General features: G+C 36.3%; 4 protein-coding genes across 7 annotated transcripts in view; 3 read left to right on the top strand and 1 right to left on the bottom strand.

The window, feature by feature from the left end:
* Positions 1–19,203, bottom strand: part of LOC108141363 — a 28,627-nt gene extending 9,424 nt beyond the window's left edge. For 3 of the 4 annotated variants that reach the window (XR_001774230.2, XR_001774231.2, XM_017264687.2), the window contains exons 1-4: positions 18,736–19,203; positions 16,537–16,728; positions 16,210–16,480; positions 15,990–16,146 (exon numbers count right to left, since the gene is read on the bottom strand). Coding sequence is in view for 2 of the 4 variants with exons in the window: in XM_017264687.2 (XP_017120176.1) it covers positions 15,990–16,146; positions 16,210–16,480; positions 16,537–16,728; positions 18,736–18,820 (705 nt within the window). In the remaining 2 variants the exon portion in view is untranslated. Of the gene's footprint in view, positions 1–15,147; positions 15,815–15,989; positions 16,147–16,209; positions 16,481–16,536; positions 16,729–18,735 lie in introns of those variants that run through there. The other variant, XM_017264686.2, reaches the window with a different exon arrangement.
* Positions 6,957–8,326, top strand: LOC108141362 (ejaculatory bulb-specific protein 1). Its single transcript, XM_017264685.2, has 2 exons — positions 6,957–7,067; positions 7,128–8,326. The coding sequence occupies exons 1-2, from the start codon at positions 7,053–7,055 to the stop codon at positions 8,157–8,159; spliced, it is 1,047 nt and encodes a 348-aa protein (XP_017120174.1). The 5' UTR covers positions 6,957–7,052; the 3' UTR covers positions 8,160–8,326.
* Positions 9,504–9,989, top strand: LOC108141364 (ejaculatory bulb-specific protein 2). The gene is made up of 2 exons (XM_017264689.2): positions 9,504–9,655; positions 9,710–9,989. Exons 1-2 carry the CDS (start codon positions 9,641–9,643, stop codon positions 9,902–9,904), a joined length of 210 nt encoding a protein of 69 aa, XP_017120178.1. The 5' UTR covers positions 9,504–9,640; the 3' UTR covers positions 9,905–9,989.
* Positions 11,068–11,396, top strand: LOC108141365 (ejaculatory bulb-specific protein 2). Its single transcript, XM_017264690.2, has 2 exons — positions 11,068–11,150; positions 11,208–11,396. Exons 1-2 carry the CDS (start codon positions 11,136–11,138, stop codon positions 11,394–11,396), a joined length of 204 nt encoding a protein of 67 aa, XP_017120179.1. The 5' UTR covers positions 11,068–11,135.
* Positions 19,204–22,009: the final 2,806 nt, after the last annotated feature.

The following is a 22,009-nucleotide window of genomic DNA, read 5'->3' as shown; positions in this document are numbered from 1 at the left end:
CCTCTTTATACGCAAGCTGGTTGGGGGTGGACTTGGATGAACCGACAATGACATTTTCAACAGAAAACTCACCTTGAGGAAATGTGTGTCTGTTGTGCAGAAGCATGAAAAGTTTGCTTAACAGCACACGTGCCGAGGCGTCATTAAAAGTGTAATTGGAAATATCAAATTAATTTCAGATAAACTTAAGAAACCATAACCATTGAAAGTTTTCTTTAATATGTCAAGTCAAAATGATAAAGTCTCGGAAATTATTCTTCGGTGCCTAATAATTGACGCACAGACGGACATATCGTTGTGGAATCACAACCAATCGATTTGGAGAACATAACAAAATGAGCGATAAACACATGCAACAACTAGATGCAACAACTATACACACAACAGCTTGACCTTTTCATAGTTCATATTAAGAACGTTGATCGTCGATAAATGGCTTGAACCCAAAAGCCGAAATATGCACTGAGCATCATTATTTGTTACTTTCTTTTTTTAAGCTAAGCTACTAAGCGCGAACTGATCTCAAATCTGTTGATAAGCACTGATACTGAAAAGATTCGTTTATGCTTATAAAAAAGTTTATATATGGTGTGGGCCTGTCTGTAAGTTATTATCGATGCTTGGAGTTCAACGTCAGTGGCTATAATTCTAAATAACTGTGACTAGCTTTTTTAATAAATAGGAATTTCAGATATAACAAACAAATAAAGAATTTCGTTGAGCTGTGGATGCTGTTACACATATTATAAAGAATTTGAAATCTTGAATGCCGTATAATTTTCGCTGCAGCGTTAGAGGGTTGTTACTCATTTTGGGACTTTAATTATTGTTGTTTCTGCTTTGTTCACCAGCTATTGTTCCTCGAGTTTTTTTTGGTTGATTCTGATGTAGGCTATCGATTTTTCCTTTCTTACACATTCTTAACATGAAAAACACGACTGATTATGATTATGAATATACAAATTGCCCTTATTAGTGGGCCACTGAAAATAAAACCTGTTCTTTTAAGAAGAGAAACAAAGGCATAATTTGGTTTATTCGGTTTTATACAATTAAAATATAATCTTTAACCTCATTTACAGAATATAAACTTTTCTCTTCTTAGTCTGCCATATATATATTCAATTCATTATAGTAAATTTAAGATTTAATATGTCTATTAAAATTGCTGCACAAAAACCTCAAATAGAGTTTAAAATGTTGTTTATTTTGGCAAGAAGTAATACAGAGATGAAGGAGAAACAATAAAACTTTCAGTCTCATCATTGCTTTTTATTTTCTGGGTATTTATTTAATTCTCAGTAATAAGTACTCGCAACAATTTTATTAAGTGAAAGCGAAGACAGGGCCCCATATCCTCGCGTTTTAATTGAAGATACCAAGGAAACCGCAAGCTTGCAATCCATTAACTTTTTGCCACCGAGAAAACTAAAGGAAATAGGCACCCAAGGCAGTTGCTTTGCATGCAGAAAGGAAAGAGAACTTTGTTCACTTTTTTCTGTTTTGGGTTGCAGCTGTAGTGGGCTCTTTATCATCAGCAGTAGCAACAAACAGACCTGCAAATTATGAAAAATAAAGCACAATGCGGCTACAGGCAGACATACGCGAATATTATAATGTGCTTATAATAAGTTTTTGCTTGCTGTTTCCACTCCAAAGGAAACCAAGTTGTTCACTGTTTGAGTTTTAAAGTAAAAAAGTAATTTTTGTTTCCTTTTTACATTTCTTAAAATTTCAAGAGTTTTTATTTTTTTTTAATTGAAGAAGCAAAATTAAATTCGTCCTGTATTTAAATATTATGTAATGCTGAATTCAGAAAAGACTTATAGCTCGTATCGATATATATATATTATTTAAATTTTCGATTGAGCCAAACAAGAATAAACTCTTTGAGTCAGCTAGCTTTGAACTCAAGAGGAAATAGATCAAATAGGAATGCTGCTACGGTCAACAACCCCAAGTAAACCCTTTCTCTTTTTTTCACCCACGTTTAAATTTTTATACCCTTGCAGAGGGTATTATAATTTCAGTCAGAAGTGAAGGCACCATGTCCGACCCTATAAAGTATATATATTCTTGATCAGCATCACTAGGATAGTCGATCTGTCTGTCCGTACGTCTGTCTGTACGTTTGTCCGTACGTCTATCCTTACGTCTGTCCGTACGTCTGTCCGTTCGTTCGTCCGTCCGTTTCTACGCAAACTAGTCTCAAGTTTTAAAGCTATTTGCATGAAACTTTCCGAAAAGTTGTCTTCGAGGTAAAGGTAGTACATAAGTCGGAACAAGCCGGATCAGACGACTATGGCATATAGGAACAATCGGAAAAAATATAACTTTGATTTTTTTTAAATTTTTTGTAAGTTCTTCGAAATATCAGAATCGTACGAATATATCATATAGCTCCCATGGAAACAATCGGAATATTACAAAAAATAAATTGAAAAAAAAGGTTTACTTTTCTGTTTTTAGCTTTTTTTTAAATTTCTTTTGGATATAGTAAACTACATCATATAGCTGCCATAGGAAAGATCAAATAACTTAGCTGAAAATCATCATAGCTTCAATGTTATTAAACATATACGCATATAAATCGAAATTTAGAAGAATATTTCGTTTGTGCTATTGCACAATTGCTGGAAGGGTATATAAACTTCGGCTTGTCGAAGTTTGCTTCCTTTCCTGTTTAAGCTGAAATAAACAGCTGTTGTAAATATAAGCTGGAGATGTACATTTTAATATGAAATTAGGAATACCAGAATACTAAGGGATTGCTTGAATATGAGGGTTAAAAATCTCGAACAGGATGTTGTGTGAGTGCCTTGAGCCGGCACGAGGCATAAATCATGCACCCAGTTTTCAATTTGGCGATAAGCATCTAATAAAACTTTTGCACAGTCGCACACGTCCTTGACCACAAGAAATTTGAATACTTGTGCTTTGCGGGGTGTAATTAATGAAGTGTTGTTGACCAAGTCAAAATTAATGCAAAATTTAGACTCTGAGAAGGAGGCTGACCGAAAGAAAATCCTTTTTCTGGGAAACATATGTGCGACCGTCCAAAGAATACTGGGATGTGAGTGGTTTGGGTTAGGTGATTGAGGTCCGCATGCCAAACCATGTGCTAAGTGGCATGTGGTCAAACGGCCTCAAGTTTTGGGTCCATGGTCAAGAATAGTTTCAATTTACGCCTTATGAGCGAACATTCATCAAATGTGTTTTTAGAAATTTTAAGTGTCAAAAGCCCAGACACACTCCCCGCAACGCCTCTTCCACAGCTGTGAGTTCAACCCTTATCGATGCCGAAATGGGTTAACTGTCCGGCTTGCGAGTTTGAGTGTCCGGTTTTGGAATAATTAATCACACTCTCGCATGCGATTTGTAAAGTTAATTACCGTGGCGAAAGCTCATATAAGAGGAAAAGGGTTTCTTTCGGCTGTGTGTACAAATTGTAAGTGGATGGGTGTGAGATTGCCGTGTACATCTAAGTGCTCGACATGTCTCCAAATTCCGACAGTTTAGCACATATTCTAACTGGACGGTGCTGGAGCATTTATTATTCATGCCCTGCTTCATGCCATCTCCGCATTGACTCCTACTCTTGCGGCTCCGTAAACATTTGCCATGGACAGCGTCGTTAAGTGTGCATGGAGTCCCGCGTCCATCTAGAGTTGATTCAACAGCAGTGTTTGCTGACGGGGTTTTTTGAGCAATAACAGTTTCTATTTATCTATGTGCCCAAAGCAGTTTTTTTTTCAAATGTAGATAAAAAATTCATGGCTGGACACCGCTGTGTAACGCTTAGGTGGTAAACAAGTTCAGTGCATTTTATGGCATAGAGAATTGTTGAAATTGTATAGCTTTGTAATGTGAATGCAGTCAAAAAATCAATCGAATCTGTAACTGCAATTTTTAAACTAATACAAAATAAAGGGCTGGAAAAGTTCAGAGGTCATTTGTTGATTTTGCTTCAATGAAACTTTTCCAACTCCCATCTGGAAGTGGCAATTCGACATGCAAGATGTTTGCATAGGAGGATGAAAAGTAAAGTGTGAGTATTTAGGCCTTTGTCCTTTGCTTTAATTTGATTTTGAAAATAGTTTGTGAAAGTTGTATGGTGACAGTAGGTCCCCACTATGAAATTCGATACCAATAGAGTTGAAAAAGGCTACGATATTATATAACCATATATTAAAGTTTAATTTATCTAACATATTCGATTGAATTACTTGATGAGCGACACTACACTTATTTCACAAGTCACCTTTATATCTTTTTGGTGTAATTACAAACGATTAACCACAATGAGTGTAATTACCAAAATGGGCTCTTATTAAACATGAACTTTTTTGAGCGACACGCAATGTTGATTCATAAGGGCATAAATAAAGAAAACAAAACACTTCACACGAAAATTCATAAATTAATCAAAAATATTGTTTGCTAACAAATATAGGTAAGACAAAGTCGGGGAAAGGTATTCCGCCCACACGCGACAATTGACCCTTTTGTTAATTAAATTTCAGAAACAGTGGACGGACGTTTGGTGAGTGTGTCATGTTGATATGCAAACAAAGGAACAAATTTGTTTGGTAGAGAGAGGAGTGGACTGTATATCTTGATTATATATACTCATAATCAAGGTCGTCGATATAAATTTACAAAAATATTATTCACATATCCATATTCAAGCTGATGCTCTTAGGTCTCATAAATTTTCGCCTAAAACGAGGAAAAAGGGTTGACGGAGACCCAGCCCCAGCGGGTAGCGACACCCTTGTAGCCTTCTAAACAGAAGCTACGATAGATAAATACATAGATAGGTAAGCCGGCAGGATATGGATTCCCTGCATATGATGGTTATCTGGTCGTCTATTAGCCCACATAAATTATTAACGCGCATTCGGAATGTGCATGTAGTTTATTAGCACTTGAAGACTCTAGTTCAGACTATTGCGTGTGCCCTTTTTATGTCCTTTGCATGTTTGGTTCTCTTGCCAAAATTTTCCCATTTCTCCATTTGTATTAATTTACATACGACACGCATTCTCGCATTTTGGCCATAATCCTGGCAGAAGAAGGTCTAATGGGTTGATTTTTATGAGATATACGCGTGTGGCTAAATGATGAGTAGTTTTCAATTACTTGACTAAAATGAAAGTATAAACACCTTAAAACGGGATACTGTTTGTATACCTTTGCAGAGAATATTATAATTTTTGTCAATAAAGATATAAAGTATATATATATTCACCATGCGAGCTGATCTAGCCTGCCATTTAGCTGGTATGGGAAAACGAAAATTGTCATTTTAATAACGGTTCAGCTATTATTAATATAGGTGGAACACTAACCAATATAAAGAGAGACATTTTAAATATTAGAACTCTTACCATATATTATTTGATAAAATAAATAAAATAAAAACAAATAAAAAAATAAACTTTCGTAGTGGTGCGGTGCTATTTTTGTATTGTACGCATAAAATAGAAATATTTTAACAAACATTTTTTCGGATGGAGTGAGTGTACATACATATGTGACGCAGTTTTTAGGTAGAAAATGACTTGGTTGACAAGGGAGCGTCAATATCTTACCAAAAAATACATAACTGTGTCAATCAGCATAAATTAAAGCCAATAAAAATCAACATCGAGTAAAAAAATATTATCAAATAAAAGATACCACGACATCCTTTGATGCGGGTGGCATGGCAACCCAAAGATCAGAAATCAAATCCAATGGGGAAAGACACAGAGCAGGACATTGAAAACACAGAAAGCTGGACATCGACCAGGGCTCATCTTGGCACTGCCGCAGACTCTTGTCAATAATTCAACTTATCACCGGCGGAAATTAGAATGAAAAACCCAAAGGACAACACATCCGGGCACCCTCGAGGGCACGTCAATAAATACACATTCAAATGATGCAGTTTTCAATATTAAGCTGAAGGGATTTTATTGAAAGGTGTTCGAGCTTGTGAAAGAGGGGTGGTAAAAGATTTTAAGTTCTTCAACTCTAAACTTTGTGTGTCACTTGTTTGAATTCGTATTTCGCATCTTGAAGGTCCATCCACCCTCCCAATCGTATTGAAAATGGAAATCCCATAAAAGAAAACCAAGAACTCACCACCCAGGCAGTTACCAAACCGTCTATTTACCTTCGTTCACTTCAATCTGATTTTCAGTTTTTCTTTTCGTTTGGTTGTTGTATGCTGCGAAGCATCCTTTAAGGTGTCAAGGTGCTTGTAAATATTTTCTTTGAACAAACTTGACACTTTTAAAGAGCCTGAAGCATCAATACGGCTATTGACGTAGGAATTTTAAATATGTATCTTAATATACATATAACTGGAGCTATATGCTATATTCGTCCGATCCAATACGATCCAATACGGCTATTTACGTAGGAATTTTAAATATGTATCTTAATATACATATAACTGGAGGTATATGCTATATTCGTCCGATCCGGCTCGTTCCGATTCATATACTACCTGCAATAGAAAGACAACTTTTTGGAAAGTTTCATGCAGATAGCTTCAAAACTGAGAGACTAGTTTGCGTAGAAACGGACGGACAGACGGACATGGCTAGATCGACTCTCCTAGTGATGCTGATCAAGAATATATATGCTTTATAGGGTCACAGCGTATCAAGTTTCTGACTGAAATTATAATACCCTCTGCAAGGGTATAAAATTACTTTGATCGGGTTAAGTAATCGAGTGATAAGGGCACTAACGGTATATCTTATCTAGTTAGGCCTTGAGATTCCTAACACAAATGAAAGCTCGCATTACTTTACTCACTTACTTTACTTTTCTGTAAATTCAAAGCATTTAATAGCAAATAAATCTGTTGTCCGAACAGTACACATGTTTCGACCTTTGACAATTCCCTACGGTAGTATAAACTTACGGTTGGTCTGTTGTCTGAACTTAGAAGTCTACTTTTGCATATATTTCTCATCTATATTGTAATTACCATTTACAAGCACTATAAAAACAAGACTTTCCAAAGGCAAATACATCAGTTTCAAAGAGTTTTCGCTATGGTGCGACAATTGGTAAATAGCCTAATAATATTTGTGCTCGCAAACGTCTGAGTCTTACAGTCTTGTTTGCAGATTCTTGTCCTTTCGCTGATCCTGTTCTGGGGCAGCTCACATGCTGTTCTCAGTGAGTTGGCCCGACAAGGGGAATCTGCCATCCAGGGTTTGGCCGACATCAAGATGGCGCCCCTTCGATATTTAGATGTTCTTTTTGGAGCTAATCCGGGTGGACTTCGAGGACTACACGGTGGTATTTATGACCCTGGAAATACTTTGCCACAAACTGCCGCAGTTTTACAAGCATTAAAAGCTGCTAATATTTTGGCTGGAATTGATACATTGAGGCCTGGATACAGTAAAATATCAGCTGGAGTCGGCCAGGGGAGCGATTTAATCACAATAATTAAGAACACACGCCCTTACGATCCATACCTGACTCCAACAGGTATTCCAGGGCATTTTAATCCGATGGGTTGGCTACCTGGTGGTCCCGGTCCAAACCGTCCGGGTGGAACAGTTCCGAATCAACCGGGTAGACCATCCCCGGGAGGTTTCCCAAACATACCTGGTAGACCAATCTCTGTTGGATCATTTGAACGATTCCCTGGAAGGCCAATCTTTGGTGTATCATTCCCTGGTGGATCATTCCCTGGTGGATCATTCCCTGGTGGATCACTCCCTGGTGGATCATTCCCCAGACCATTTCCCAGCCAATCAGTTGGAATCAAGGGCGGTGTAGGCGCATCGGTAGGTGGAGGCGGCGGAATCTTCGGAAACGGTGGACTATTCGGTACTGGAATATTTGGCCAAAATGGACTGTTTGGAACAGGACTCCTTAGCGGACCTTCGCTCGACCCCTTTGGAATTTTCACGCCATTTGGTAACTTCTTCGGAGGACTAGGAAACTTATTCGGATTCTCATCCTCAAGCAGCGCAAGCGCAGCAGCGGGGGCGTCTGCTCAGGGACACCCGAACCTTTTTAACAAGTTTGGTCTTCTCGGTCGCGGCTTGCAAGGTTCCATCAGCGTGGATCTCGACGGCACATTGCCTTCGCCAAAAGGCATTTTAGGAGGGTTGTTATCCCCTCTTCTGGGGGTATTGGGATAGTACCGAGGAACCGACTTATGCAACGGAAAAACGGACCTGACGGTAAAACGCTTAGGCTTAACTTTTAGCATTAAGAAACGACAAGTGTCGGGGTAGAATTAACATTTGTCTTGGCCAAGCTTTGTAAATGCAGTACCCTTTAATAAAACTAAGCAGCATTCCAATAATATAAACCTTGATTGGGGTTAGGGATTGGTCAAACTTTTTAGGTACCACTTTATTCACAAAATTAATTTGTTTGTTCATTTTCTTAGAGTGGAATGTCACATTTTTGTTTTCTATTTAGTAGTTTGTGCTTTACACCTCTAGAATATTGTGAGCACTGACAGGTAATAAAATGTTTGCTTCAACTGTTTTAAAACTCGTAGAGTACGTATTGCATTCGTTGATAAGTATCAGGATCAATAGCCGAGTTGATATTGCCATGTCCGTCTGCTTGCCCGCCCGTACGAATGAGTCTCGAAAACTATTGGGATTTGACAGGCAGACTCTAGTAATTTCAAATGTGGACACGCCTACTCCAACGCCAACAATTTGCGAGAGTCTGTCATGTCACTCTGAGACATGTTAGACCCTAGTTGGGCTGTGTGTGTGTCATATCTACATATCTACCCGTTACTCGTAGTATGCATGTGACAAGTAGAAGGAAGGCATTTTGTACCCTATAAAGTATATATGTATATTTGATCATGAATAGACGATCAATAGATGAGTCAATTTAGCCATGTAAGTCTATGTCGAGCTCTCAGAAACTACATACATATGTATAAAATCAGGGATTTACGATCTTTAACGCAGATTCTAGTTATTCCACGCAGTCTGTCATGTCCCTCTGGTACATGATAGAAGTCTGTAAAGCACTATATATTTGTTAAATCAATTAATAATCATTAATATTCTAAATCGGACCAATATTTTAGAAGTTGTTGGCAACGTTAACGCATATTTGTGAAACGGAGTTCGTGCATGAAAAGCAGCAAAGAGCACAAATACTATGACATGCATTACTTCATTTGTGCAAGGAATTTGCACAACGAAGATTTTAAATTGTGTGTATGCCGATAGCTGTTTTATGCCGGTCTTGTCGTGCTCTGCCGGCGCTAAGCCGCTGCTCTGCATTACATAGGGCGGCTGTTAGAGGCAGGTGGGAATGCTACTCGCTCTTTGACCAGTTGTTTTCTGGATGAATATTTATTTTTAAATTTGTTATCTGTGGTACCTTGAGGAATTCGACTACAGCGTTTAATTAATTGATTAAATTTTGTAGGTATTTTAGATAAGCAAGCCGGAGGGAACTACTCAAATGATTAGCATGTGTTAGTGTCTGTAATGAGCCTTTTTTTTCCAACTTTACGATTTGTATTAACATATTTTCAATCTGCATTTAAATGTTTGAAAGCTTGCTATATAAACCCGAGCCAGGTTGTGTTTGCTATCATTTGGTATAACTACTTTAGGTGAGGCATTTTATAATCCCTACAATGCTCCGTCTTATGGTAAGTATACTCGTTTTAATTGAATTGCGTACCATTATCTTTATTGTTTTTAAGGTTCTTATGATAACTTTGGCTTTAATGACTGGTAGTGCTTATGGTGCTATCGATCAGCTGATGCGAGCTATTACTGGTGGACTCGGGGGAGGTGCCAGAGCGAATATACCCGTTTCCGTTAACAGGAGGTTCACTGTTGTCTCACCTAATGGGGAGCTTTCTTTTGGATATGGCTATCGTCCTGGATTCTTTTGAATACTACTGTTTTGCGCTGCGGTCTGGTTGTTTCTTATAAAAAACATACTTTTATGAAAATTTAAATATATTAATTAAACGCAAATACATTTCCTTATTATTTTCTATATCAACGATACTTAATCACAAGTACACTGAGTAACTGACGGAAACTCAATGTTTTGAATTATAAAAAAATGGGTTAAGCCAAAGACTCTATAATACACTAAGATGCGTAACGCTGATACAACCGAATGGCAAGCAAAATTTTCAGCGTGGATTTTCGATATGGACCAACGCTTTTCATAATGTGCGTTGTTTGTGTTTTCTTGTTTCTTGTTTCTTGTTTCTGTTGATGTTTTTTGAATACGCTCCTACAAATCTAAGTCTTAACATCATATCTTGTCGGCCACCTCCTTAGTGGCATCGTGGTGAAGTTGTCAAAGTACATTGTTTCTTTTTTAATTTTTTTTGCCTTTTTGATTTTTTTATTTGCTTTTATACATTTCTTTGTTTTTATTTTTAATTTTTTTTGGTTTTACTTTTTATACCCTTGCAGAGGGTATTATAATTTCAGTCAGAAGTTTGCAACGCAGTGAGGAAGACATCTCCGACCCTATAAAGTATATATATTCGTGATCAGCATCACTTGGAGAGTCGATCTAGCCATTTCCGTCTGTTCGTATTCGTCTGATTAGTCTCTGTGTGACTTCTAGCTGTTCCCAAAACTTAAGATACCACTCCGGGGAGGTTAATAAAAGATAAAAGGTGAATCGAGGAATATTGATAGCTGTACCAGGAAGGTAATATTTGGCATGTTTTAAGGATTAGAAAAAACGGGAGGGTTTTGACTTAGAAGAATAAATACAAATTTTTCTTTATACAAACAAATTCACCGGCCTTGTTGCACACAGTAGTATACATTTTCATTACTGTACATTTTCTTCTAGGTAACACTGTTACCCAGCGACAAAAACTTTAAAAGCTAAAAACTTATGTTCCATACAAGTTCACAACTCACAACGAAAGGAATATATGTATAAGCGAATGAATATATTAAGCAATTCATTTTTTTAATTAACCTTGTGTGTCCCTCCTTAAAATGTAAAACCTTTTTCATTTTTACGGACGATGTACATTTGCATACAATTTACAACGTTTATAGTTTTTGCTATATAAACGCAATTCGTATTATGTGTGCTATTATTTGTAAAACTATCATCAAAGAAGACACTCGACTACACCTTGCAGAATGACTCGAATTTTTGTAAGTTTAATTTATCATATATATCTTTAAGCCTCAATCTATACGATTATCTTGCAGATTTTAGTTCTTCTTCTGTCTTTGGTGACTGATAGCGCTTTTGGTTCTATCGATCAGCTAATACGAAGCATTTCCAATGCATTTGGAGGGGGTGCTGGCGTGGGTATAAATGCTAATGTCCCAGGATCCGGATTTGGAATAAGAACACCTAATGGTCAATTATCTGTTGGATATGGCTTTGGTCGATGAATACCTCGACTTGTGGTTTAAGCCTTCACCACATTGTTTTTGGCTTTGAACAGGTTGTTTTATAATTAATTTGTTCACATTTCAAAATTAGTGAAATTGGATGAAGGATTGAATGTAATTCAGCATGTTAAGAACCAATTAAAAATAAAGAAAGGCATCCGCTTAAAACGGATCTAAGCATATAAAGTTACTTATGTGTTTTGAATTACTTTACAAAAAGTTATTGGGCTCTCCAGGAATAACAATATTAAAAGGAGGTTAAAATACAAATAATTTGTATTCTGTTGTTTTGCACATTAATAAAATAATAATAGTTTGCAATAATGTAAACTTAAAAGAGTGTTTGTGCCCGTTCCAACTATTTTATTTTATATCCCAGTACAGCTTAACTTCCTATATTTAAGAGCTTTGCTCACAGTTAATCAATAAATTTTATAGAAATTTATCATAATACCCGTGTGGTAGTTGAGTTTGACACATGCAATGTAAGACGAGCGTCGGTGACCATTTTAATTTTTGTTCACAAAAACCGCCAGCACGCACCAAACTAGTCCACGTTATTTCGTTTTGCTATACCACCCCCACCTCAAACGCAATTTCGTCGGTTTTTACTCAGGGTCCTAGCGCTATGTTAACCGACTTCGTTAGTTATGTAAATGACTTTCTTTACTCTTCTACATTGGCTTCCAAAGTAATTCTAGCGACAGGCTGGCAACGCCGTTGTTACAGGCACACACAAACCTACAGCTCACGCATGTTTTCGCTTTTCAAAAGGCACAGATTTTAACCCTTTGAAATCATTACCACCCCAAAAATGTGAAGCCTTCGCTTCTTTTCTTATATAGAAGCTTATTTACAGCCAGAAAGGGGAAATTTTCCGCTCATCACGCATGAAAATTGCGCTTATGTACGGGAGACTTCGTGTCTGTGTATGTACTTTGCCGTTGTCGTGGATTTTGTGGTTATTGTGCGTATCTAACTCCTCTTTAGCAATTAATGTGAATATATGTGTTACATCAACAAGCCGCAGTCATTTTAATAAAAAATATTATCAGACTAACAACCTGATTAGTTGTTCGCATTTTAAAAATATTTAATATAGTCCCAATGTATGTTCAATATTTATAAAAAACTTTATTTTTAAAAATCCTTCCACAAAGCAAACAGATACTGTTTGTTTTAATGACTTGGTTGCCTTGTGAGTCAAAGACTTACGTTGAGACCATGTTTCCGATATAAGTGTGTTGTGGTGTAAGCGGTAGGCATGCTACTTCCGATCTGATGGTTTCGGTTTAAACGCAAGACTGTGCGTATTGTTTTTTTAAATCACTTCTTGCTAGCGCTTTGCGTTGCCGTCCATACGCAATTTGAACTTGACCAACCAAAGAAATGGGTGAAAAACATTTAAAACAAGAAAAGAAGCAAACTACGGCAACCCCTGCAGATTTTGTAAAAATTAAATATTTTTGAAAACTTTAAAATTATTATTTTTAAAAACATTGAAGCTATGATGATTTGCAGCTTAAATATTCAATAGTTCCTGTGGCAGCTAAATGATATCGTTTTCCGATTCAAATAATATAAAAAACGTAATTCTGAACTGTCAAATTATTAACAAGTCAAAGAGAATTAAAAAAATATTTACAAAAAAAAGGTACTTAAAAAAAAAATAATAAAAATCAGAGAAACAAAGTGTAATAATAAAATGTTGTCGACAAAATATTATTCAAATATCTGAAATATTAATTAACGGTTAACTAATAGTCGGGCACCCTATTGCAATCTTTCTCGTTTTCAATTTCATTAAATCGTTGTTTGCAATTAGAAAATAGAAACAAAAGATAGGACCATTATTTGAACTTAGATTCGGAATTCTGCGAGAAAAGTAAAGGAACTAGAGATATGACTTTTAAAATCGTATATCTGTAAGAAAAGTTATGGCCTTAGATGTGCTGGTTTCAGGTCGCTTTTCAGCAAAGCCATTTTTTATACCCTTACAGAGGTCATGCATATTTCCTAACAGTATTTTTATTCATACCTTGATCCCATAGGAACAATAGGGTGAAATCGGTTAAAATTTAATGTTTTTACGATATTTCGCGCAGTATATCACCTATTCACATGAATCTTTCAAATCGTATTTTTTTATGCATTCTATGATCAGGCTAAAAACGCATGCCGCAATGGTATTAAAACTTCGGCTTGTCGAAGTTAGCTTTCGTCCTCGTTGAAAATATTAATTTTATTAAATCGTCCAGAAAACGGCACAAAATATAACACCAGATTCTTAGAAAATTAAATCAAAATCGGATTTCTAAAAGAAAAGATATGGAATTAGAATCACTGCGTGCGTTAAGGTAATTATGCTACTAAACCTTTTTTTTAGAAAAATAGAAATGGGGTTACATATTAAAATTAAAAAAAAAACAAGAAAGAAATCTAACTTCGGCAAGTCAAAGTTCATATACCCTTACAGCTATTGCAAGAATTAAATACTTTTGAAAACATTAAAATTATGATTTACTTGCGTATATGTTGAAAAACATTGAAGCTATGATGAGTTGCAGCTCAATTATTAGACAGTTATTTTATATATTTGTATTATTTTATATATTTTAGACATTTGGTTAGGTAATTTGGAAGATTTTTTTTTCTTGAGGCATATTTTTTGAGCTTGATCAATATATCTGTCATACTGACAGCTCGTTCAAAAATTTGGACGATTGGAAATTATCAATTAACTTATTAATTTTGGCAATGCATATACGAGCATTATATATTTTAAAAAGCTCTGTCGGTTTACACTGTTTTTTCCTCATTATCCTTCAAGAACTTAAAGCGTCCAGTTTCCCACCCACATTTGCTCTAAGCGAAATTCAAATGTAAAAGAAATTAAACCCCAAGGACAGGGTCTCTGCCCATGCGGACGTATTTTGCTATGTTCTGCTTTGATTAACATTCGTTCATAGGTGGAGGCAGCCACCGTCTTCGTCTGGGGCAAACGACCGAGAGTTTTAATTACTTTTGGGGGTAGTTTTTAAATTCTGCTTTCAATTTTTCTATTTGTCATGAAAAGAAGGAAAAGAAGAAACAGTCTAAAATTTAACCTTAAGAAAATAAAATTTTCCTTGCAGGCAGACATACTTGTCTGTATATATTTATTTACACTTCCATTGTATTGCTTGTTTCCACACCCCTGATAATCACTGCATCAAAACTAACTGGAAACGTGTCCTACTCAATTACCATCCCGTATCATCTATAATGTGATCAAGGGGTCCGAAGAAGTAACATTCAATCCGGTTTAACGCTTGGGGTAATAAAAATATTTTTCCCCTGTTGACCACACGAAACCGGAAATAATATAATTGACCTCAGGGAATAACACCGAAAAAAAGGCAGTATCGCAGAAAATCGCATCAACTGGCCAATGCCCTAAGTGATTTGAGTCCGTACCTGTTGCGCCGGGTAACAGACAATCAGCAGTAAATAAAGAGGGTCGTCCAGTACAGGCAGTCCGCCCCTCTCCTCTTGTGAACTTCCCCTGTGGGTCAGTATCTGTTTGTGCTGAATGGTTTGACGGGTGCTGGCCAGTGGTGTGGTCAGTTTCATGTTTAAGTGTCGCGTGAGTGCTGTATAAACAATTCAATTACAAGCGCTAAATTCATTTTATGAGCACTCACTCACATTTGCATTTTAAATGAGAACTTTTCCCTTGGAAAGGCTTTATGGTCAGCTTATGTGTCACACCTTTTATAAATGGAGAGACCAGGGGTTACTTTATTGTTATTTAAATGTATTTAAAATAACTGATTATACGACTATTTAAAGGCAAACAAGAAAATTACCGGTTTCAGCTAATCAGAAAACAAATAATAAAAGGTCCTAATATTGTTCTTAAGTACTCGAGATGCAATGTTAACGTGTCTCTTCCACATGCATCGTTTTTTATTTGCATAGCATCTGAATGCACCAGACCAGCACAGGTACCCATAAGCTGTGAATATACGCTTTTGTTGCACACCACTTGACTGGAGCTCGATTCGCAGTCAAGTGCGAAATAATACTCTACTCCTCCTCTTGACGCAAGTCGTCGGCTGTCCTGTTGCTGCCGCTACCACTGCGGACTGTATCCTTGCAGCCTAAAAGTCCTTTATTACAGTCAACTGCCAGTCAAACGAAGTGCAACAGTCAACGTGCATGTGCATATGCATTTCAATGCAAACTCCTGCCCCCTCCTCGCTCAAGGTGTTGCACATGCGGTGCAGATGCAGCCTAAGGTTGCATTATCCTTTACAAATTGTTAGCTGTGTTGATTTCCCCTTTTTTTGCGTTTCAATGGGCTAGCTGCCAGTGCTATTAGCAGGGAGGGATGAGGATAGGATAGCAACAGAGCACGTCATTTTGCAGTTTTCGCACTTGAAATTTGAACGGGAAAAAAAGTTGGAATTTTCTGTTCAGTTAATTTCACTGACAAGTGGGTCGTTATTAAAACCGTTATGTAAAGAGGTGTTGTTTAGGTAATTTAGTTATTTTAGAAATAAATAATTAAATCTAATCATGATATATTATAAATATATATTATAAACCGACCATTTTTTCTGCCAAGCTGCGGACTACGTTCTCATCATACTCCTCGATCTCATCGTCTCCATCATCAATGTCGACGTCGTTCGGTCTCACGGGGTAGCCTTGCTCTGGGGGAACAATTTTAACTCCGTGGTCACCAAACAAAAGACAATCAAAGTTTCTGAAATCGACCAGGAGATGTTTCAATAACGGTGGCCTTGACTCACACAGAGGTAGACTTTACCTTTCGAACAACTCAAAGCCCTGAAACTCCCCAGACATGTACATGCAGACGTGCATGTTACGGCCGACAAACCAAATGTCATGAAACTGAATACAGGCCTTGGCAAAGTTAAAACGTGGCGGCCTGAAGCAGAAAGGAGGTGGATTCTGGCCGGAGACCTTTTGCCGGAACCAAATGTTGTTATTAACTCGCATGCGTAACTCAAACGAAAATTCATCAGGACGATACGCAACTTCTGTGCAACTGTTCATGCCAATTACCGCAAGGAAACCTAAAATCAGAGTGAGTTCATTTCAGATTTTATTCTTATTAATTAAGTTAACTTACCAGCACAGCACTTGCACAGCCCAGTGTCACAACTACAGGGTATGCGGTTGACCAAATTACCTATTGTTATGTTTTGTAAACTAAGTTGCCTGGACTCTTCCTCGTGGCTGAGTAGATTAAGACGATGGTTCAATAAGCCAAGCTGTAAAGCAGCGTCGTATGCCAAGTCTTCGGATGGTGGTTGTATTTGCACTACAATAACCATAAAATTGAGCAGAAGAACGAAGAACTGTCTGCGTTGAAATCTATTTCGTTTTCAACCATTTTTTGACCGGAATTTGTTATTTTATGTGTTTCTTAAATAAAATAAACAATTCTTCCACCTGTGACTTTTTCCTTAAATCGAGATTAGTAGCTCAAGTTTTCCGTTGCAATAAACAAAAAGACTAAGAAAAAATAAACAAACAAATTTGCCAAATCATTCAACTTCAAATCATTCGAACTTCCGTATATTATGTTAAATAGTTCCGCATCAAGCAAACTGACGTAACCGGCAAGCTTAGAGTCACAGCGATCTGCTAACCGTTTCAACTATTAACCTTGAGTGCATAAACGAGTTTTCTGAACTGAAGATACGTGCCAATTTCGATGTCAATGAAACCAACGGAAGTTCGATAAGTTGTGCGTTAAGTGGTCAAGATCATGGACAGCAGAGTTTTCACAGAGAGTCAAACAAAAAAGGTATTAATTCTAGTTTTTGTTTTCAAAAGGGTTGCATAGTTTCTAAAGTATTAATCAGTCGAGTTTATCTAGTCACGTCTCCCTAATCTATCTGGCTTGAAATATAAGCATACATTAATTTAATTAAGCAATGAAAATGTTATAAATAGGAACTAGTAAAACAAGTGTATTGACTTAAACATTTTTTTAAATAACTTCACCTTACATAAGTTTGGTTTCTTCTTTGTTTTAGTTTTATTGTTCTGTACTAGGCTTACCATTTTTATACCCTTCCAGAGGGTATTATAATTTCAGTCAGAAGTTTGCAACGCAGTGAAGGAGACGTTTCCGACCCTATAAAGTATATATATTCTTGATCAGCATCACTAGTAGAGTCGATCTAGCAGTGTCCGTCTGTCCGACCGTTTATATGCAAACTAGTCTCTCAGTTTTAAAGATGTCTGCATGAAACTTTCCCAAAAGTTGTCTTTCTATTGCAGGTAGTATATAAGTCGGAACGAGCCGGATCGGACGACTATAGCATATAGCTCCCATAGGAAAGATCGGAAAAATTAATGAAAAAAATTATAACTTTGCTGTTTTTCAATTTTTTGTTTACTTCTTCGACATTTAGTAATGGTTAAATATTACCGACTTACGGTTTAAATTTCATCAAAATCGGACGACTATAGCATATAGCTCCCATAGGAACAATCGGAAAAATAAATGAAAAAAAATTATAACTTTTCTGTTTTTTAATTTTTTGTTTAGTTCTTCAACATATAGCAATGGTTAAATATTTCAGAATTATGTTTTAAATTTTATCAAAATCGGATGTCTATATCATATAGCTCCCATAGAAATAATAAAAATATATAAAATAACTATCAAATAATTGAGCTGCAAATCATCATAGCTTCAATGTTTTTAAACATATACGCAAGTAAATCATAATTTTAATGTTTTCAAAAATGTTTAATTCTTGCAATAGCTGCAAGGGTATAGTAACTTCGGCTTGCCGAAGTTTGCTTTCTTTCTTGTTATTTGTACTTTTTTAAGTAATATTCTTTTTTACATACATACATTTCCATATACCCAATATATTAAGTATTAACACCAAACCGATTTGTAAACCGTAATAAATAGAACAAATTTATATTTACATGTAAAAAATATATAACACCAACACATAATGTTACAAAGTAACTCTTTTTATTCTACCATTAAAATAACACAGTGCCTTTTGAAGATTATCACAAATTCGTTTTATAACATAATGTTGATTAGTATTTTGGGAAACCATTCGTTGATCCAAATTGTCTTGGAAAATAAAATTTGTACAAGCTTATATACTATGTAGAAAAACTTTTTTTTTAAATTTGATAATCGAGAGAGTATACAACTTCTTTGTATTCTGTACATTGTTTTACATAAGACAAACTTTTACGAAGCGATAAAATATCGGCATGGCAAAAGGATTAATAAAGTTAATAACTAAATAGTAGAAATAAGACATAAAATAGGAATTCTTTGTACTACCGGTGTCCGATTTCGAAAAAGCTAAAAGTGAGGCAGCACAGAGTAAATAGAAGAACAGACGTGGATGTGAGCTGGCCGCTGGCATCTTGGCACGACGATCAGATCAGGAAACGTAATAAAACGAAGGTTGCTATTGACCCGCTTTGTAGTCGGTGATTTCACTCGCTTTTGTCTTTAGGCCGTCTTCAATATCTTTAAAGGTAATTTGTTACTGCGATCGGCTTCTTCTGCCTTTCCTTCTTTATTCAGTATTGTGATATGTAAACATCAAGTTATAAGCTTAACTCAGATACTTTCGTTTTCGTGCAAAAACCGACGAAAGTGTTTTAGACACCGACTTCAATATTTATTTTTTTTTAGTAGAGTTGCGTTGGCCGGGATTTATTGGATTTTTACACTTGTCGGAGACTGAACGCGCGGGCGCAACTCTGAACGTGCTAATGGCCAAAATACAACTGGCCAAGAAAACAAATGGTAGCGCATGCGCATGTTAAGCGCGGACCAGCTGACGCCAAGCTTTCGTTTATCGACCATCGACAGCTCCAACATCTCGACTCCAATACAAGTCGTTCAAGCCAGAGACGGGCCCCAGACGACGATGTCATGTACGAAGTGCTTCAACGTCAGCTGGCCTCGCGTCTTTTTAAAAACGCATTTTTATGCTAATGTATGCTTCGAAAGAGTAGTGTTGACTATGGTAACAGCATGTAGTTGTAAATACAAGCTATTCGAAACCACTAACCTAAAATTAGTTCTGCATTTTTTGAAAAAATTAACCTGAGATAAAAAGGTATTATTGTTAGACTTGATAATTACTGAAAAACATTATTTGTTTGCAAAGGGTATTTTGGGTGTAATGATACAACTTTGGCCGAGTGAAAAAAACCAGTATTTTATGCACAGTTATTTTCAGCAGATTTGGCGATACGTTGTTACTCTTTTATAATTTCTCTCAGATCACCTTTAAGTTTTGCTTGCAGGGAGACTCTCACTTTTCGCTTTCGTACTCGCTTAGGCGAAGCTTAAAATGTTAATTAACTTGGCACCTTAAATGGTGCTTTGATCTCACTGTGTGTTTTCGGGCTATTGCCCTTTTCATTTATTTTAGTGGGCCTAGGCATCGTGTTTCCAGTGTTTCCTGATGACAACGAACAAAAAATATCTCCCTTTTAACAATTGTAAGACATTATAGAGCATATAAATGGTAACAATCGCATCAGCCCGTTTAATTGGAACTTTAAAAATGGATCAATTGAAAAAACACACTTTCATCTCATTGCCCCAAAATATTTCTCAGTAATTGGAGACTTGTTTACACACCGAATTTCATGCTTACTTTGGCTGTCTACCTAATTTTGTTCTTGCAAACTGGTTTTCGGAATGACTAATCTGGTTTTTGTCAATATTTCTTTAAAGCTTTCTATGCTCACATATAAATAAAATAGTATTAATAACCCGCGGTCAGCAATAATTTAATGTTTTTCACTGTCAATCAACAGATGAGTTTGATTTGCTGCCATTGAATTAAATGAGAATATATTAACGATATAAATGAAAAGAAGAGCACACTGTTAAATATAGGGCAAATGAAGTAGTTAGGTCGACGTAGTGTCAGTCAACAGGTGCGCCACGATCTGGCGCCAACTGAAAACAGCTAACAAGCCTAATAACTTTTTGAATGTATGATTACCTGAAGTGGTACAATCAAAAAATAATTTTTGGGAATGATTGCGGACACCCGAACGGCAGCTAAAGCATGACAATCAATTTTTTTCATCCAGAAAAATTGCACGTAAATCATGTGAACTCAATTCCTCTTACACAATTTTCTATCTTTTGCAAATATGTCAAAAAAAAAAACCTGCTTCTAAAAAAGTCGTGAGCTAACATTTGACTGCAGCAGACTTGCTTTATCCGTTCCTGTTATTGCTTGGTAGCATCTTGTGTGTAATAATAGCATGTTAACTCATAACATGCTATCAATCACTCAAAATTCGTATCTACTCACTAGAGCCACGGAAAGGTGTATGTTGGCCTGGGAAAAGTGTAGGGCGCTTAGCAGATGAGGAAAACAGAAGGGTTAATTTGATAATTCGCATTTGAAATTTAAAAAATCTTTCTGATAGAGTCTGAACCTGATCCCAAAAAAATGTGTATGTACCCATAAAAGTTTTGCTAAACTCAATATTCAATCGATTGTATTTAGCAAACACACACAATATCATGTACGCCTCTATTCGGGTGAAATTGTTGCACAGTTAAACCTTTCTTGCTCTCTTTAATAAAATAGAAGTGTAAACACCCTTTTTCTTTAAAGACAGATTTGAACCTAAAATATTAGACCTCCAAACACTTCAGAAAGCTGGAGGACCTAATTGACAAATATATAGCTGCAATAGGAATGATCGAATAATTAAGCTGAAATTCATCATAGCTTAAATGATTTAAAACATCTACGCATTTAAATTGAAATTTAGATGTTTTAAGAGTATTCATTTTTTCAATACCTGCAAGGGTATATAAACTTCTATATAGTTCTACATAGATACGTAGGTTACATCTTTATAATAGCTTCAAGGGCGAGACGAGGTTTTCTTTTTTTCTTTTTATTTGTTGGTGAATACGTAAAGCTAGTTTCAATCCAAATTATTTTATTTAATTCACTTATCTTTTGCGCCGTCATATTTCGTGTTAACAGATTACATTCAATCTTAATTTTCGTAAATTAAAACGTTTTTTTACAAACGTATATCTTGAGGTTGTGTAATGTTGTATGCTACTTTAACATTGTTTCATGCTTCACGTTTTTTGGCAAAAAAAAAAATCCCCTTCAATTCCTCTTCAACCATCCTTCGTTAGCAATCATTTGGGGATATAATTAACCCTTTTGCATGAGCAACATGTATAAAAGGTTATTATTTTGCCATCTCCCTTCACCATGCCAACCACTTCACAGCAAACATCTGAAAATGAAAAATATTACAACAAGTCGGAAGAAAAAAAATTAGTTATTTTTTTTGTTGAAACTGCCAAAAAATTAAAGAATTGCAATATGCAGCCGAAAATTCTCTAAGGACACTTGACTTTCGGCTTCTTTTTGCCTTTTGGAGCTGCACCCGAAAAGAGTCCCCTCCCACTTTGGCTGTTGACAGCTCCCTTGGTTTTCCATGCCTCAGTCATGGACTTTTTGTAAACTCTAGACATTTGGCGGTGCCAATTAATTAAGCGAAATAAAAGCCAAACAAGCTGCAACAGGAGTAGAGAGCGTTCATTA

This window comes from Drosophila elegans, unplaced genomic scaffold, assembly GCF_018152505.1.
Source record: "Drosophila elegans isolate 14027-0461.03 unplaced genomic scaffold, ASM1815250v1 contig_183, whole genome shotgun sequence".
In the NCBI taxonomy this organism is placed as follows: Eukaryota; Metazoa; Arthropoda; class Insecta; order Diptera; family Drosophilidae; genus Drosophila; species Drosophila elegans.
Note: the sequence above shows the minus strand (reverse complement) of the source record. Positions and strands in the feature narration are given on the sequence as shown.